This window comes from Aquarana catesbeiana, linkage group LG01 (genome assembly GCF_042186555.1).
Source record: "Aquarana catesbeiana isolate 2022-GZ linkage group LG01, ASM4218655v1, whole genome shotgun sequence".
In the NCBI taxonomy this organism is placed as follows: domain Eukaryota; kingdom Metazoa; phylum Chordata; class Amphibia; order Anura; family Ranidae; genus Aquarana; species Aquarana catesbeiana.
Window position 1 is genome coordinate 316,821,636 of NC_133324.1, and position 19,815 is coordinate 316,841,450.

The following is a 19,815-nucleotide window of genomic DNA, read 5'->3' on the forward strand; positions in this document are numbered from 1 at the left end:
CATTTGGTTGGGGATGTGAATGGGGGAAGTACGGGCGCTGCAGAAGCGGTGGGTTCCCAATTAGGATTGGCGAATGCAGCAGGAAGGGCATTATGGGCACGACGGGCCTGTGTTTGTCTTCTTTGTGGCAGCGGGACACTACTTGTGCTTGCCACCTCACCAGCTTGAACTGCACTTATGGGACTCGCCACGTCACCAAGTGTTACTGCAGTGCTGGTTTGACTATGACCGGGGTGTACTAGGCCGCTGGCGCTTGCCAGTTCACCAAAACGCTACCAAAAAAACTGTTAACGATCGCAGGGATCAGGCCTGACTCTGCGAACGCTGCAGTTATGCGTTTAGTGTTTTGTAAGTGACAGTGATCGATCGATACTGCACTTGGGTGGGCTGGGCTGGGCCGGGCGGAGGGGCAAAACGCAGGTGCTAGCAGGTATCTGGGCTGATCCCACTAACACTGCGTTTTTGGGAATCCTAAACTGTTGGGGACGCTAGTATAGATCTGATCGGATCAGATATTGATGCGTTCAGATACTATACCACTAAGGGAGGTGTACGGTGCGTGCGTGGGTGTTAGCGCTACTGGCACTAACCTGACGCTGCCTGGGGCTGGTGCTTGCCATTTCACCAAAACGCTACCAAAAAAACTGTTAGCGATCACAGGGATCAGGCCTGACTCTGCGAACGCTGCAGTTATGCGTTTAGTGTTTTGTAAGTGACCGTGATCGATCGATACTGCACTTGGGTGGGCTGGGCCGAGCCGGGCGGAGGGGCAAAACGCAGGTGCTAGCAGGTATCTGGGCTGATCCCGCTAACACTGTGTTTTTGGGAACCCTAAACTGCTGGGGACGCTAGTATAGATCTGATCAGATCAGATATTGATCCGTACAGATACTATACCACTAAGGGAGGCGTATGCTGCGTGCGTGGGTGTTAGCGTTACTGGCGCTAATCTGATGCTGCCTGGGGCGACGCATATCACCGCCGGGCGATCAGGGGGCTAAATCTTTATTCGGCGGGTGCCCTGACACTATAAAAAATAAACAAACTAACCAGCGTCACCCGTAACGGTTATACAGTGATCAGTGGTGAAAGGGTTAACTAGGGGGCAATCAAGGGGTTAAAACATTTATTAGGTAGTATATGGGGGTCCCTGTCGCTATAAAACGCTGACGGCGAACCTAAATATTTACCTCACTAACTAGCGTCACCAGCGACACTAATACAGCGATCAGAAAAATGATCGCTTAGCGACACTGGTGACGGGGGGTGATCAAGGGGTTAAAACTTTATTAGGGGGGGTTAGGGGGGTACCCTAGACCTACAGGGGGGTAATACTAACTGTCCTAACACTGTAAATGTCACAAACTGACACCAATACAGTAATCAGAAAAAAAAAAAAAAAAAAAAACCTGCTGGTGTCAGTTTGTGACGGGGGGGGGGGGGGTGATTGGGGGGGGATCGGGGGGCGATCGGGGGGGGGGATCGGGGTGTTTTGTGTGCCTGGCATGTTCTACTGTGTGTGTGTGTGTTGTGCACTCACATTGCAGTCTTCTCTCCTCGGCCCGGAACGGAAAATACCGAGCCGAGGAGAGATGACATCATTTCCTCTGCCTCTGTGTACAATACAGAGGCAGGGTAATGATCCCATTGGCTGAGAGCGATCGCGAGGGGGGGGCCACGAATGGATGGCCTCCCCCTCACCTCCGATCGCCGGGGGAGATTTGCCGACCGCCGCTGGCACCGGGGGGGGGGGGTCCGATCGGACCCCCCACCCGCGGGCAGGCAAGGACGTACATGTAAGTCCTTTTGCCTGCCCGTGCCATTCTGCCGACGTATATAGTCGTGCGGCGGTCGGCAAGTGGTTAACTATAGATAAAAAAATAAAAGTGAAATTAACTAAGTACTTAAATGCCTCAGATAATTTACCCTGTAAACAGCTTTTAGTAAAGAGGAACTGCAGTCTGCTCACATAATCTGCAATAAAACCATCTTTGTCATTCTGAAGCTTCCCTCCAACCACTTTGCATATTATTTTATATATACCGTGATTCTGTACTTGCCAAATATGCTGCAGAAATCTCCTTCCACTAAGACTGGCTGCAGCCACTTTAACTGTGGGCAACTGAAGCTGCTGCCTGTTCACTTCCTGGATTTACACAGAGGCACATCGAGAGAGAGATCGAGAGAGAGAGGTGCATGATGTCATAAGCCTAGGCTTTTTACCAGACAAGTGGAAGTGGGATGTATAAGGTATTTACTGGCAGAAAAAAATGTTTTATTATCCAAAGTTAAAACAAGGGCAGAAGATTTTATAGATGGAAAGATGAAAAAATGACTGAAATTCCGCTTTAAGTTGCAAATAACAGGACGTGGGTCTCGGATTAACTGATTAACTTAATTTGATTTTGCTAATTAAAAAGACTTTTTGCAATTGCAAAACTTTACTTGTCAATTTTGGGGGATCAATGCTGCTAGTTGGTGAAGAGCTCCCAACAGAGACCAATGGACTACCCCAAGCCCCACATACTAACCATACTTGTAAAACTACCCATCCCATATAGTGGATTTGTGCTTTTGATGCCAACCTTTGCAGAAAGTTCATCTGTTCTCCTGCCATTCCATGAAGCAAAAAGCAAAAGCCCTATAAAAGCTTGCAGTTGCAATTTGGAGCTTACACAGAGTTATGGACCGCATTCCCTCTTCATGCAACAGTGCATGGAACCTAAGCAGCTAATCATAAACCGCCAGTGACGCCATGTAGGAGCAATGTCAGTTTGCTTCCACTGGTGAATGGAGAAGCAGGGTAGCAAAGTTAAGATATGTGCAGTTGTGAAGACAGCAATAAATCAAACCTGTTGCTTTTCCTTTCATGAGCAAAACAGGTTGACTTTAAAGTGGTTCTAAAAGGCAGAACATTTCTTTAACCTTCATGCATTCCCTGCATTAAAAAAAAAGTAAAAAACGTTCCAGTGGAAATATTGCCCACCCCCTTATACTTCTCTGAAACCTATTTCACGCTTTACCCATCTGCAGTGGAGCTGCTCTCCTCACAGGACAGAGAGGCAGCAGCAAATCCTGTGAGCAGAAAGCGGGGCCGAGACGCACTGTGTTTGTCTATAGGCACGCATAGCACAGCTTGGGAGTGAGCACGCAGATGTGTCACCATTGGCAGCAGCTTCCTATGGTTGCATAGAGAGTAGAGGAAGTGCCAGACTCACTTTCTCGTGGAATGGCAACCAAACTTCGGTACTTAAAAATCCCCATAGGCGTCGCATTAAAAAAAGTTTACAGGTTACCTGTTTAGAGTTGCAGAGGAGGTCTAGGGCTAGAATTATTGCTTTCGCTCCAACGTTCATGGCAATACCTCACATGTGTGGTTTGAACGCCGTTTACATATGTGGACGCGACCTACAAATGCGTTTGCTTCTGTGAGCGGGGACAAGGGAGCTTTACATTTTTTTATTTTTTATTTTACTTTTATATTATGACACTTTCCTTTTACATTTTTTTTTTTGATCACTTTTATTCCTATTACAAGGAATGTAAAAATCCCTTGTAATAGAAATAGGGCATGACAGGTCCTCTTTACAGCGAGATCTGGGGTCTATAAGTCCCCAGATCTCACCTCTAGGCTGGAAAGCATAAAATAAAAAAACAAAAAAAACCCCAAAAAAAAAAAAAAAAAAAAACACAAAACACACCTTAATCTCAGCTTCCCAGACGAGACAGGGTTTACAACTGCAGAGGCCTCTGAAAGGTCATACTGCCGGGGACCATCTGGCCCAAGGTATTCCCTTTGGTGAACTTCTGGCTCTGGCAGCTTCCTTCTCCTCATCGGCTGTTTTTAGACACAGCTGATCACGTGGTAAAGAGCCTACGTCAACGGCTCCTTACCCCGATTGGTGATGTGCCATGTCCAAGGGACACAGCTTACCAATGGTCGCTGTGCATGAGCAGCACAATGTAAAGGACATCATAAGATGTCCAGTCAGAACGGTAAAGCCACTGCCCGGCCATCATTCTGGTATATGCCAGGCGGGAAGGTGTTAAAGTAGCAGTAGAACCATGGTTAGGTGGTACTGCTGTATGACAAATTAGCCCCTTAGTAATATTTGCTAAACCTGTCCTCAAATCCCAGCAAAGGCCTACCTATGTAAATATATCTCCACTACGAGACAATACGGAGGGGTGTTCAAGTCAAACTGGGACTTTTAATTTTACAGGTATAAAAAGGAATGCTAGCGTGGTGGAACTACACGCAGTAATAAGTGGCAAGTGTGTCCTATTACTGACAGGCGGCGCACGTCGTTAGCCAGTCCAGACATACTGACAAATCTTTTTATGCCGAATCTTTCCAGGCATTAAACGCTGGGATCACTTATGTAAATGTAACAAGGGAGTATGTCGGAAAATAAATGCAGTTTCCACTCCTTGAAATTTGTTCTTTTATTATATGAACTCAAATGTCCCGGTTTGACTTGAACTCCCCTTGTAATATTGCTGACACACTAATTATATGTGTAAATAATATATATATGTGAAGCTATCTACAAAACTACTACAAGTCTGCAACATCAGATGTTGACAACCTACCGAGGCTGTGACAGTATATTTTAGAAATTGGCGCTCTTTATTGAATTAGGACATTACTAGTTAAAGCATCCCTACTCAAGTACTAGAAACGTGGGGAGAGGTAACAGAACAGTCAGATCCGAGCAGATGTCGTGGGCAGGTAGCAGGCAACAGAATAGTCAGGTCTGTGCAGAGGTTGTAGGCAGGCAGCAGTCAAGACAGTAATCGGGTCTGGGCAGGTGGCAGTCCATAGAGTAGTCAGGTCCAGGCTGAGGTCTTGGGCAGGTGGCAGTCAACAGAGTAGTCAGGTCCAGGCTGAGGTCTTGGGCAGGTGGCAGTCAATAGAGTAGTCAATCTTGGGCAGAGGTTGTGGGTAGACAAGAGAGTAGTCAGGTTGGGGCAGAGGTCGTGGGCAGGCAGCAGTCAAGATAATCCATTTGAGCATTAAGCAAGGCATTCAGGAAGTATATTAGCTCTTTTGCCAAAAGCCTGGCCAAGCTCTGCAGCTCTCTTCTCTCCAGAGAAGCCAGTTTCTGGGGAGATCACGTGACTGGACCTGAGCGCCATTAGATCAGGTAAGTATACACATTTTTCCTTTACAAGAGAGTTAGCATAGGTCTTAGAATGGGGGGGTAGGTTTAAGCTTAGTTAGGTTTGGCCAGACATCTAATTTAAAATACCCTTTTGGACAGAGGACATGCCCAGTGTAATTCACCAGGGAATTCTGGAAGTCCTGGCAGGGGTCCTGAAAGTCCTGTAACATCAACAATAAACAGACAGGTTCTAACCCTTGTCCACATTAATAATAAAAGAAAATGTTTGGACTGGAGTTTGACCTATAAACACCTAACAAAAAACTATAAAAGACTACACATGCAACACACAACATAATAAGAAGTAATACTAGTAGACATCATATACACTACCTTCCCATGGACCACAGCATGTTCACCATGTAATATTACTTTTCCAGGCGCAGATATGAATAAGTCTTTGTCCATTGCTATTTAGATCTGCCAAAAGAAAGTATTCTTAGTCAAAAAACAATCTGGAAACTTAAAGCTAAACTCAAATTGATAAAAATCTTCTATTAGTAATCCCCCTCCCAAAAGTAAGCTCTAATATAAGAGGGATAATTAAGTTATTCTTTGCTCCCCAGCAGTGAGCACTCTCCTCTTCTCCCCCTCCAGCCCCAGAATGTGGGCAGGCAGGTGGGAAAGCTAACTGTCAGATTATGCTCTGCTGCTGCCCGGCATGTTTTGTATGTGTTGCAGGGCATCTTCAGTGTGTTGAACGGCGGTTTTGTGTGTTTTACAATACAACCTTAGACCTAGGCAAAACCCCCCATTCAACACACTGAAGCCGCTCTGCAACACACACAAAACACACCCCGCAGCAGCGAGGCATAATCTGACACTTACGTTCTCCCTCCGCTGTTTGCATAGCATCGGATAATGCTGTGGACGATCTGCACATGCGCTATGTTCAGGTCCTGCCAGCTGATCAATATATCAGACGGAGTGACGTTCCGTACCGCACATGCACAGACCCATCGGAGGCATTTTTCGACAGGGGGCACTATTCGATAGAACACCGGCTTTCAGATAAAAGTGATCCCAGCAGCGGGATCACTTTTAGAAGTGCCAGGAGAAGTGCCCCTCCTCTCTCACTGCTTTCCAGGCTTACATTACCGATCGCTAAGCATCCGGCTTCGGCAGGGTCTCCCATAGAGATAAGCAATGGCAAGGAGGCCACCGCTCATCTATATGCCCTTGGAGGACCGGAGCAACATCATGACATCACTTCTGGTTTATGGACCATGTAAACATGTTTTTGTTTTTTTTTTAAAGTTAAAAAATATATATATTTTTTTTTTTTGATCTTTTGCTTTTAAAAAGGTAGAGGAGAGATTTGGAGTCTTTTAAACCCCAGATCTCTCCATAAAGAGGACCTTTCATGCTATATTGTTATCGCGAGGGATGTTTACATTCCTTGCTATGTCAATAAAAGCGATAAAAAAAAAATATATATTATATATATATATATATATATATATATATATATATATATATATATATATATATATATACATACATATACACACACATACATATATATATATATATATATATATATATATATATATATATATATATATATATATATATATATATATATATATATATATATATATATTTAAAAAAGGGACAGTGTAAAAAACGTAAAAAAAACTGAAAATTTAATTTTAAAGCGCCCCCGTCCAGTAGTGAATGCATACATAATTCAAGCCCACATATGTAAAATATGTTTGCACCACACATGAGGAGTCGCTGCGAACGCCTGAGAGCAATAATTCTAGCACTAGACCGCTTTTGTAACGTAACCTTTAGAAATGTTTAAAGCATCGCCTATGGAGATTTCTAAGTATCGTAGTTTGGCGCCACTTAATGATCGTGCGCAATTTTAAAGCATGACATGTTAGGTATTTATTTACTCAGCGTAACATCATCTTTCACATAATACAAAAAAATTGGGGTGTATATTGTGTTTTGTGTAGAAAATTGCAGCACTAAAACATTCAACGTAAACTTCAAAAAGTTCATCAACTGATTCTTAAAGTGCAAATCCTCCCAAAATAGCCAAATGTCTCACTCACCGGAAATCCTGGCTGCTTACTTAAGTGCAGCAATAATGCATGTATCCAATAGATTATGTTTTGTTTCTTTTTTTAATTTACTAAAGTGTATTTTTTCCAAGAACAAATTGCGTTTAAAAAAAACGCTGCGCAAAAACGGTGAGACATAAAAAAATTGCAACGACCACCATTTTATTCTAGGGTATCTATCTATCTTATGTTTGGGGGGTTCTAAGTCCTTTTCTAGCAAAAAATACAGATTTTTACTTGTAAACAACAAATGTCAGAAAAAGGCTGGGTCCTTAAAGAGAAGTTCCAGCCTATATTTTAAAAAAAAAATTAAAGTCAGCAGCTACAAATACTGTAGCCGTTGACTTTTAATATAAGGACACTTACCTGTCCAGGTATCCAGCGATGTTGGCACCCCTAGCCGATCTGTCCATCAACTCAGGGTACAGGCACAGGCCTCTTCACTAAAAGAAACAGGGAGTGAAGCCTCGCAGCCAGTAGATTGCCTCATGGTTGTGCGGCGATCCTCCCTGAAAGTGGGAACCTGGTTTTGACAGGTATCCACTCCCCCCTTCCCCCAAAAAGCTGCAGATGTGGCAGTGGAGGGTGCGAACAAGCGGAGCTTCCACTTTTGGGTGGCGCTCCGCTGTAAGTGGTTAATTGACACCCACAGAAGATCACACAAACACTACACATGCGATGCTGAAAACTCAGCGCTTCCCGCATCACATCAGTGTGAACCGGGCTAAATCTATTTACATCAGGTGCAATGCTAGGCATGTTTCTGTAGAGATTCACACACATTACAATCTGATTGCACAATCTCCTTTATATCTACTGACAACTGTGTTTAAAGACCTGCCTGATTGGATGCAAATTGACTGGATAGATAAGGCAGACCCGAATATTACTTAGTTTTAGCACATTTAACCACTTCCCGTCCGGCCTATAACCAAATGACGGCCGGGAGGTGGTTCTGTTATGCTGACTGGGCGTCATATGATGTCCAGCAGGATAACATGCCGGAGCACGCCCACCGGGGCACGCAGCGAGGCTATCACGAGTGCGGTACGTCAGTCTGACACGCCGCATCTCTGATCGTGATAAGAAGCCTCTGACAGAGGCTTCTTACCACGTGATCAGCTGTGACCAATCTCAGCTGATCATCACGAGAACCAGGAAGTGCCGGTAAACGACATTCCTCGGTTCGCACTGACAGGGAGAGCCGATCGGCGGCTCTCCCTGTCGGGGGGGGGGTCTGTGCTGATAATCAGCACATTGATTATCAGCACAGCCCTCATTAAATGTACCCATAAGCTGCCAATCGGTGCCCAGTGAGTGCCCCATCATAACCCCCTGCCAGTGCCCAATAAAGTGCCAATCAGTGCCCACCACAGTGCAAATCAGTACCCACCATAGTGCCAATCAGTGTCCATCACAGTGACAATCAGTGCCCCGCATTAACACCTGTCAGTACCTGCCCAACCAGCGCCCATCAATGTCACCTGTCAGTGCCCATCAATGTTGCCTGTCAGTGCCCATCAGTGTCGCCTGTCAGTGCCCATCAGTGCCGCCTGTCAGTGCCCATCAGTGCTGCATCAGTGCCGCCTATCAGTGCCCCATCAGTTCTACATATCAGTGCCAACTCAGTGCCCATCGGTGCCACTTCATCACTGCCCATCAGTGCCGCCTGTCAGTGCCCATCAGTGCTGCATCAGTGCCGCCTGTCAGTGCCCATCAATTCCACATATCAGTGCCAACTCATCAGTGCCCATCGGTGCCACTTCATCAGTGCTCGTCAGTAAAGGAGAAAACAAAATTTTATAACAGAAACGAAGAAAAACGTTTTCGTTTTTTTTCCAAAATTTTTTATTTTTTTTTTAGTTTGTTTAGCAAAATATAAAAAGTGATCAAATACCACCAAAAGAAAGCTCTATTTGTGGGAAGAAAATGATAAAAATGTAATTTGGGTACAGTGTTGTATGACCGCACAATTGTCATTCAAAGTGTGACAGCACTGAAAGCTGAAAATTGGCCTGGGCAGGAAGGGTGAAAGTGCCTGGTATTGAAGTGGTTAAAGCTGATTGTAACATTTCTGGCACATTAAATATAAAACTTATCATATATTGGTAAGCACTAGAACAAAGATAAAAGGTTATGGAATACATACATACATAGACTGCAGACAGGTGACACAGACCAGCAACACGCTCTATCAGGAGATGCTGTCACTTCATTTCGGCTTCCATACACTTCCAATGCGATCAATGAACTCTACACTGTACACATCCCTTCACCAATCAAAAACAGTACAGCCCAGACACTTCTAACCAATCGGCTGCAAGAGCTGCACTTTCCTTCCTTCCTCCAATCAGCAGAGACCCCGCCTCACCTGTTCTCCCAACCAGAGACGACTTCCACCCAACAGGCTGCATCGCACGGGACCGTGCCCAATACGTGTAGGTTGTGAGACCTAGCCAGAGCAGGAGGGCCAATCAGCTGCAGTGTAGCGTATGAGGCGAGCGGTGGGCGGGGTGTAGTCATGGCGGCGACTGTAGCCAGGTTGTTATTATGGAGAGCGGTGCGCGGATTGGGGCAGAGCAGGCGCCTGTATAGTGACAGTGCGGCTGAGGGCAGGTGAGAGGCTGCTGTGCTGATGTATACAAGATACAGTGCTGGGAAGGGACAAAGGTAGTCCCAGGGAATGCGCATTTCGCAGCATGGCCAGCTCTGACACAGGGGTCTCAAACTAGCGGTGTCAGAATGTGTAACGAATGTGTCATCGCCGCCATCTTGCTACACCCCTCACTCCACAGTAAGGATACACTAAGAAGGGGGCAAGCAGAGTTTTGCATTTTACAATTATTTTTAACAGTAAACTGAGTATATATAGTGAAACACAGTACTTAGAACTCCCTCTGACTGTTTAGATGTTGAATTTTAAAAGCAGCGGCAAGCCTGCTCATCTCATAGGTTTGCTAATTGGACAGAAGTTTGCTGCTTTAAAATTCTAATCTAAACATTTACACAGAGTTCTAAGTACTGTATTTCACTATATAAACGCAGTTTACTGTTAAAAAATAGTATAAAATGCAAAACTTTGGTGGGTGTAACAAGATGTCCACTTGCCCCCTTCTTAGTGTATCCTTATTGTGGAGGGGTGTAGGGTTGCCACCTGTCTGGGATTCACCCGGATAGTTCGGGTTTGAAATCATGTGTCCGGGTTTCAGACTGCCTGAAACCCAGACATATTATTCAGACCACACTATGGCTTCCCGGCAGGGTTGCTGGCTGCAGTTGTCTAAGCTGAGAGTGTCTGTTAAACTTTCTTTCACACCGCCCAAAGCCAGCACTAACAATTCATCCTCCCCCCACACACAGACAAGAGAGGAGAGAGGGTTCAATCTGTTCCTCTTCCTCCTGCCCCTACCCCTCTGTGTCTGCCCACACTCCAATCCCCCGTGCTGTGCCTCAGAAAATGAAAGTGGGGTCCGGAAATTTGAAGTACAGCAGCCTCAGATACATCTGGATGAGAGGTGCTGACTGCCAAGGGATGAGTGAGCTCACCATCCATCCCTGTCTGTGACGGAAGTCTCCCCCTTCTCTCTCCTGCCTCTGAGTGAGTACACTAAGGTAAATCAGAGTTCTCAGAGCACCCCTTTCATCATATTTCCCCTTTTCACCAGAGGTAGCAGTGTTTCCCCTTACATCAGAGTCCTCTCAGTACATCAGAGTTCTCAGTGTTCCCCCTTAGATCAGGATTACAGTGTAAGGGAACTCTGATGTAAAGGGGGACTTTTGTGCCTAACTTCATTTGATTAGAAATGTTATTTAATTGCAAAATATATGTATAGTTTATATATTAAAAAAAAAAAAAAGTTGCTCTGCACCGTTAAAGTGTTCGGGCAAGATGGCGGCGACGGAACGTCACTCCCGTTACACATTCTGACGGGTCGCCTAATCTGCCGGAACAGTGGCTCTCCAGCTGTTGCAAAACTACAAGTCCCCTAAGGCATTGCAAGACTGGCAGTTGCAAGCATGACTCCCACAGGCAGAGGCATGATTGGATTTCAAAGCCGCATTTTGGTGCGACTTCATGCACAGATTTCTATACAAGTCGCAACCGAAATCACCAAAAGTAGTGCAGGAACTACTTTTTCAAATCAATGCGGCACTGCAAAGTCGGCAGCGCACCGATTTGAATAGTGCAATTCAAATGTCAAATTGCACGACAAGACGCTCCAACGTGAAAGAGGGCTTAAAGTGTTACTAAACCCAGGACCCTGCATTCACTATATCTGGTCTCCCACAGTACACAGAGCATGGAAATGCAATTATTTTAGTAAATATAAACTACTAAATACCTTTTCTCATTAGCAGTCTTATGACTTCTGTTGGTGTCTGGTTAAAGCTTGTAGGAGGAGTTTTTATCCTCCTCTGACTGTCCTATGAGGCTGTAAGGACCCCAACCCTCTGTCTGGACAGTGCTTATTGGCCCTGTGCTGATCACATGCACCCTCCGAAGAAAAAAAAAAAAAAAAACTCTCTAGCAATACACACCAAACTGAGCATGTGCAAAGAATGCAGATGATTAACCCCCTAGGTTCCACAGTAGCGTAGAGCTGCACGATTCTGGGAAAAATGAAAATCACGATTCTTTTGCTTACAATAAAGATCACGATTCTCTCACGATTCTCATTCTATTTTAAAGATTCTCCCATACATATATAATATATATATATATATATATATATATATATATATATATATATATATATATATATAATATATATCTCAGTCCTCCCTATGTCACCATGCACCACCCACAGATCTACATTTTAAAATGGTTAATTAAAAAAAGAAAAATCTATATCAAAGTTAACCACTTAAGGACCATTCTCGTTTTGTATTTTAGGTGTTTACATGTTTAAAACAGGTTTTTTTGCTAGAAAATTACTTAGAACCCCCAAACATTATATATTTTTTTTTCTCACACCCTAGAGAATAAAATGGCGGTCATTGCAATACTTTTTTTTGCACCATATTTGCACAGCGGTCTTGTAAGCGCACTTTTTTTGGAAAAAATTCACTTTTTTGAAAAAAAAATTAGACAACAGTAAAGTTAGCCCAATTTTTTTATATATTGTGAAATATAATGTTACGCCAAGTAAATTGATACCCAACATGTCACGCTTCAAAATTGCATCCCTTGTAATAGAAAAAAGCATGACAGGTCCTCTTAAATATGAGATCTGGGGTCAAAAAGTCCTCAGATCTCATATTTCTACTTTAAGACAAATGGGCGGAGCTGACGTCATGACGTCGCTTCCGCCGTCCTATGGTATGGAGACGGGTGGGGGTCATCTTAGCCTCACTCGTCTCCATACCTAGGAAGTGAAAGGACCCGATTGCCTCCGCCGCTACCGACGACTTGGGTAAGCGGCGGAGGGCGCGGGAGACCGGTGGGGGTGGGCACCTCTCCCGCCGCTGATAACGGTGATCTCGCGGCGAACCCACCGCAGAGACCACCATTAACGTGTACAGAACCGCCGGCCCTAAAGATGGATACCTCTGTTGTGGCAGCAGCTGCTGCCGTTACCGAGATATCCATCTTCAAAGTAATGACGTATACATACAGTGGCCGGTCGGTAAGTGGTTAAACTCAACAAGAAAAAAAAAAAAAAAATATATATATATATATATATATATATATATATATATACACACACACTAAGCTGTGTAGGTCCTGCATGACTTCAGGCTGGCCCCTTTTGCAGGTTTAGATATGTAAAACATCAATATAAGTGCCTTTACTGTGTAAAATCCAGTAATACACTGTCTCACCCTGCTCTGCACATGCTCAGTTGCACTGCCAAGTTTGTAGAGGCCGATCTGCTGACAGCCTTAAAGCAGAATTAAACCCTTCTATCCTTTACTGCCAAGTAAGCTGCTTCTGTTTGATCTGCAACTGCCATGGTGCTGCACATGTGATAAGTTTTATGACACCAGCCAATTAATGGTTTGACAGTTTGGTTGAGGACACAAGTAAATGTGAGTTAGCAATCCCAGAATTCCAGGAATGTAACTGTTTTTTTAAATGTTAGATCGATGGGTTTAGTTCCACTTTATGATTTGCTGCTGTTCAGGGGCTCTGGGCTTCAGCACAATGGCAGCCTCCAGCAAGAAAAAACAGGAACAATGCTGGAGGCAACTTACAGCACACACTGATGTTGATTGCATCATTATTAATGTGGAATGTATGTTCCTTAGAACATTATTTTTTATCAAGTTGTTATGTGTAAAGTTCCATCTTAGCTTCTGTTTGATCTGCAGTTACCATATTGTTGTACATATGATTAGTAATGACACCAGTGATTTGCTCATTTGACAGTTTGGTTGAGAATCCAAGCGATTGTGACAGTTATCATTGCCAGCATGCATTGATTGTAACTGTTTTGGAAAACCATTAAAGCGGAACTAAACCCTCCTATCATTGTCAGCCAAGGAAGATTACATCTTACCCTCTTGTATGATCTGCAACTGCCATGGTGCTGCAAATGTCAGTTATGACACCAGTCATTTGATGGTTTGACAGTTTGTCGCAGGAAACAAGCAAATTTGACAGTTAGCAATCCCAGCATTCCAGGAATGTAACATTTTTTTGAAATGGTAAAATTGATGGGTTTAGTTCCGCTTAAAAATCCATGGGTTTATTCTGCTTTATAGTGTATTTTTAGTCTGTAATTTCAAATCTTGGACTTGGCTGAAAATAACTGTCCCTTTTTAAAAAAAAATGAAGTATCTTTACCTTGATGTTTTAGCTTTGTGTATTAAGCCTTCTGCCTTTACTGCAGTTAAAAGGAACCTGTCCCAAGAAAACTGCCATTTCTGACCTCCATGAATGAAGACAGAATAAAACTGCTACAATTGTTTAACCACTTCCCGCCCGGCCTATAGCAGATTGACGGCCGGGCGGTGGTTCCATTATCCATTATCCATTATCCATATGATGTCCAGCAGGATAACATGCCGGCGCACGCCCATCGCAGCGATCGGTGGAGCGGTGTGTCAGCCTGACACACCGCTCCACCGATCTTGGTAAAGAGCCTTCGGCGGAGGCTCTTTACCACGTGATCAGCCGTATCCAATCACGGCTGATCACGATGTCAATAGGAAGAGCCGTTGATCGGCTTTTCCTCACTCGCGTCTGACAGACACGGGTAGAGGAGAGCCGATCGGCGGCTCTCCTGACGGGGAGTCTGCGCTGATCGTTTATCAGCGCAGCCCCCCCTCAGATGACCACACTGGACTACCAGGGACGCCACTAGGACCACCAGGGAAGGGGGCAACATGTGGATGGCCAGGTATGTACCCCATGGCCATCCACATGTGCCCAATGTGTGCCAATCAGTGCCCACAAATGGGCACTGATTGGCACCATTATATTTCAGTTCTGCCCAGCAATGCCACCAATCAGTGTCATCAGTGCCCACCTATCAGTGCCCATCCGTGCCACCTATCAGTGCTGCCTATGAGTGCCCATCAGTGCTGCCTATGAGTGCCCATCAGTGCTGCCTATGAGTGCCCATCAGTGCTGCCTATGAGTGCCCATCAGTGCTGCCTATGAGTGCCCATCAGTGCCGCATAACAGTGCCCATCAGTGCCGCCTATCAGTGCCCGTCAGTGCCTCCTCATCAGTGTCACATCATCGGTGCCCGTCAGTGCAGCCATATCAGTGCCCATCATTGAAGAAGAAAACATACTTCTTTACAAAAAATTTTAACAGAAACTAAGAAAAACTTGTTTTTTTTCAAAATTTTCGGTCTTTGTTTATTTGTTGCGCAAAAAATAAAAATCGCAGAGATGATCAAATACCACCAAAAGAACGCTCTATTTGTGGGAACAAAATGATAAAAAAATTTGGGTACAGTGTAGCATGACCGCGCAATTGTCATTCAAATTGTGTACCTGTCGCATCCTGTTGCTATCGTGGATATTTATATTTCCTGTGGCAACAGTAAAAGTAATAACAAAGAAAAAAATAAAGGAACAGTGTAAAAATACATTTTAAAAGATGTGTGTAAATACTTTTTTCAGTTTGCTTTAATGTGGTCACGTAATGCAGAAGCTCCGGCTCACCTGTGTCATGGATCGCTCCACAACGGGGCAATATACCAGGAGCGTGGCTTCCAGAGCTCGTCTGTTGTTGGCACTCCCTTCTCTCCTGTGCAGAAGCAGCTTTAATTACACGGGGAGCCAGAGCTTCTGCATCACATGATCGCACTAGAGTGAATTGAAAATATTCGTGGTAGTGGCCAAAAACGACATACCCCTTTGTGTATGTTAACTTTTTTTTATAACACGTGCTCTGTGTGCAAGCTGCAACTTGTACTAACAAAAGTTTTAAAGTTTGCTCTTTTTGTATTTCCAGGACATTGCAGTGTTGTTCCAAGCCTACGTACAACAGAATACACATGCCAATGGCACTCAATTTAACCACTTCAGCTCCAGAAGGTTTACCCCCTTTCATGACCAGTCCATTTTTTGCAATATGGCACTGCATTACTTTAACTGACAATTGCGCAGTTGTGCGCCGCTATACCCAAATAAAATTGATGTAATTTTTTTTCCCACAAATAGAACTTTCTTTTGGTGGTATTTGATCACCTCTGCGGTTTTTATTTGTTGTGCCATAAATAAAAAAAAGACTGACAATTTGGAAAAAAAAAAAAACAATATGTTTTACTTTCTGCTATAAAACACATCCAATAAAAGATATGTAAAAAATCTAATTTCTTTATAAATGTAGGCCAATATGTATTCTGCTACATATTTTTAGTAAAAAAAATCCCAATAAGCGTACATTGATTTGTTTGTGCAAAAGTTATAGCATCTTCAAACTATGGGATATATTTATGGAATTTGTATTTATTTATTTTTTCTTACTAGTAATGCTGGAGATCAGCAACTTATAGCGGGACTGCGACATTGCAGCGGACAAATCGGACACTAATGCCACGTACACACGATCGGAAATTCCGCCAGAAAAACTCAGATGAGAGCTTTTTGTCGGAAAATGTGACTGTGTGTATGCTCCATCGGTCTTTTGCTTGCGGTATTCCAGCCAGCAAAAGATTGAGAGCATGTTTCTATTTTTCGGTTGGGAAAAGTTCCTATCCGAAAATGCGATCGCATGTACAAATTCTGATGCAGAAAATTCCTACGCATGCTCGGAAACAATTCGACGCATGCTCAGAAGCATTGAACTTCATTTTCTCGGCTTGTCGTAGTGTCGTATGTCACCGCGTTCTTGACGGTCGACAGTTCAGAGAACTTTTGTGTAACCCTGTGTATGCAAGGCAAGCTTGAGCGGAATTCCATCGGAAAAACCATCCAAGTTTTTTCTGTGGGAAAATCCACTCGTGTGTACGTGGCATAAGTGACACTTTTTTGGGAACCAGTGACACCAATACAGTGATCAGTGCTAAAACTATGCTATGCTAAAACTATGCACTGACACTGTACTGATGACACTGGCTGGGAAGGGGTTAACATCAGGAGCGATCAAAGAGTTAAATGTGTGCCTAAAATGTGCTTACTAACCGTGGGGGAGTTCCTTGTACTATGGGAAAGTAGAGATCTGTGTTCCTGCTTTGCTACAGACAGAATGATGCTTCTTTCCCGAACGATCGGTGGGTTCCAGCGGACATCGCGTCCATTCACAGCGGGTTGCCGGCGGCATGCACCCCAGACCCGTAAGTGTCAGATTACGTACTTAGGTACGTGATCTGGCACACAGCTGCTGCAGTAAATATGCGTGGGGTGGCCACTAAGCATTTAACCCCTTCTGGACCGCCCACCATCATTATACGGCGGCTATTTGAAGTGGAATACCATTGTTATGGCTGCAGCTAGCTGTCATTAACACCAATATCCACTTCTAGAGCAGGCAGTCCGCTTTCAGATAAAAGTGGTCTCAGTGGCAGATTCGCCACAAGATCACGTTTATCGGTGGCGAGAGAGGGGCCCCCCTCCTCCGGTGTCCGCTGCTTACCAGAGCCGCCGGCAGCGGCAGAGGCGATCGGTTCCTCTCCCCTGGTTGGCATGGTGCTGAGTGAGGGGAAGATGGCCCCCACTCAGCTCCATACCAGTGCAGGGTGGAAGCGACGTCAAAATGTCACTTCCGCACATAGCTCTTAAAGGGACATTTTTTAATTTTTATTCAAACGACTTTTTTTTTTTTATTGCATTTTAATGTAAATATGAAATCTTTTTGACCCCAGATCTCATATTTAAGAGGTCCTGTCATGCTTTTTATCTATTACAAGGGTTGTTTACATTTTTTTTTAAAGAACAGTGTAAAAGTAAAATAAATAAATTTTAACGTGCCCTGTCCCGCCGAGCTTGCGTGCAGAAGCGAATGCATACGTGAGTAGCACTCGCATATGAAAACGGTGTTCAAACCACACATGTGAGGTATCAGCGTGATCGTTAGAGCGAGCGAAATAATTCTAGCCCTAGACCTCCTCCGTAACTCAAAACATGCAACCTGTAGAATTTTTTAAATGTCGCCTATGGAGATTTTTAAGGATAAATGTTTGTCGCCATTCCACGAGCAGGCACAATTTTGAAGCGTGACATGTTGGGTATCAATTTACTTGGTGTAACATTATCTTTCACAATATAACAAAAAAAAATGGACTAACTTTATTGTTGTCTTATTTTTTAATTCAAAACATTTTATTTTTTCCCCAAAAAAGTGCGCTTGTAGGACCGCTGCGCTAATACGGTGTGACAAAGTATTTTAATGACCGCCATTTTATTCTCTACGGTGTTAGAAAAAATATATATAATGTTTGGGGGTTCTAAGTAATTTTCTAGCAACAAAAAAAAAATAATTATAACTTGTAAACAACAAGTTTGAAAAATAGGCCCGTCCTTAAGTGGTTAAAGAATGTAGCCCAGTCCTCTGGGACCTCTTGGCTAGATGGCTAAAGCGTGGTAACTTCACTGCATAAATAAGAATGAATCACAAAGCAGCAATTAGCAAATTTGAATTGATTGCCTGACCTGCACAGAACTGTGCAATTTAGGAATCCAGGCAATTGTTTCATGAATTGTATGATTTTCTGCAGATTGGATAAGTCTGCATGAATACATATATTGTTTTCTCTATATCGGGGTTTCTCAACCAGGGTTCCATGGAGCCCTAGGGTTCATACAGAGGTTGCTATGGGTTACCTGAGCAATTCCTGCCTATTATAAGTTCCCAATGACACTAATGATCTTCTAAGCTATATGTAAGGGGTTATTCTTCCCAATGTTCACAAATGTAAGGGGCATTCTTCCCACTGACCATTACACTAATGTATCATGAATTGTAGTTCTAGTTATTCTTAGCAGGGATTCCCTGAGACCGGAAAGTTATTTCAAGGGTTCCTCTGTGTTCGAATGATGAAGCAAGGCTGCCCTATATCATCTCATTCTTTCTCAGGGAGAACAAAGTCTACAGTGCTGTAGATGGTGGATTGGTAGATTGGTGGTTTAATCACCTGCTTCATTCCGCACCTTGTTCGTGCTTGTCTATTAGACAGGTACCCAATGAAATATATGCCTGCACACATCAGCTTTCACACCATGGTAGCTCAGAAGTTGGACTATGCTAGCACCTTTACTGAATTGAACAATAGCCATTGAATAAATAGTACATTTATGTATGTCTAGTGTAGCATAGGTAACAGCACAGTAGCTGCCTTCTGTGGCTGGAGATCCATGTAAGTGTCAATGGCTTGTTTTCCCTTTTCAAGAGGAGCCACTAGGATTGTTGCAGCCAACGCAAATGATTACATCTTGGATGTGTTTTGGGTTTTTAGGATTAGGAACTAGATTCATTACTTATATAGAATATATTTTAATCTACACTGTTAATCAGAATCACATTTGTCTATATAATTATTTACATAAAAGCAGCAGGGTTGCGTCAATGCCATCTTTCCCTTGTCTCTGTTCAGCTATTAGGAACAAAGAATATACTCCTCATAGGGGAGAAGTAAACCCATCCATAAAACACGTGCCGGAAATGTAACACTCCCATTGGTTGTGCTCTCAACCAAACTGTCAAACCATCCAATGGCTGTCATAACTGATCACATGTGCAGCATCATGGAAGTTGTACATTAAACAGAGGCAAAGATGGCAGCTTCCTTGGCTGAAAACAAAAGGGGGGTTTACTTTCACTTTAATAAAAAGTTCCTGAAACAAGTTCTATCTCAACTGGTGCTGTTGTCCATAGAAACAAGTCTGCTTATATCTTTCATTTTTTCCACACAGCTTAAAAAAATTCTAATTTAAAAGCTGATTGGCTGCACTCCAGTTGAGAAAGTTTGTCTCAGACACTTCTTCTTCATATTCCCCACAACGATTCTGGGTATGGAGGGCATTCAATTCCCTATTCCTTCTTCTGTGATAGCCTGGTAAATGTTCCAGCACTGTTAGATGAAGGTGGGGGGGAGAGTCCTCAGCCCTGGGTAAGCTCTATTTAGAGCAGCTTGGGCTTCTTTGCTTTTGTTTTTGTCAGCTGGGCCAAGCAGGAGCAAAGG

General features: G+C 43.6%; 2 protein-coding genes across 4 annotated transcripts in view; one reads left to right on the forward strand and one right to left on the reverse strand.

Annotated features, from left to right (window-relative positions):
• The window catches only part of MVK (mevalonate kinase), a 70,231-nt gene extending 54,741 nt beyond the window's left edge, over positions 1 to 15,490 (reverse strand). Inside the window, exons 1-2 of one of the 3 annotated variants that reach the window (XM_073629747.1) lie at positions 15,356 to 15,490; positions 5,499 to 5,585 (exon numbers count right to left, since the gene is read on the reverse strand). In XM_073629747.1, the coding sequence (XP_073485848.1) occupies positions 5,499 to 5,573 (75 nt within the window). In that variant the 5' untranslated portion in view covers positions 5,574 to 5,585; positions 15,356 to 15,490. Of the gene's footprint in view, positions 1 to 5,498; positions 5,586 to 9,386; positions 9,540 to 15,355 lie in introns of those variants that run through there. The other 2 variants (XM_073629738.1, XM_073629728.1) reach the window with 2 other exon arrangements.
• The window catches only part of MMAB (metabolism of cobalamin associated B), a 33,069-nt gene continuing 22,953 nt past the window's right edge, over positions 9,700 to 19,815 (forward strand). The window contains exon 1 of the mRNA XM_073629759.1: positions 9,700 to 9,853. Within this exon, the coding sequence (XP_073485860.1) occupies positions 9,759 to 9,853 (95 nt within the window). The 5' untranslated portion in view covers positions 9,700 to 9,758. The remainder of the gene's footprint in view (positions 9,854 to 19,815) is intronic.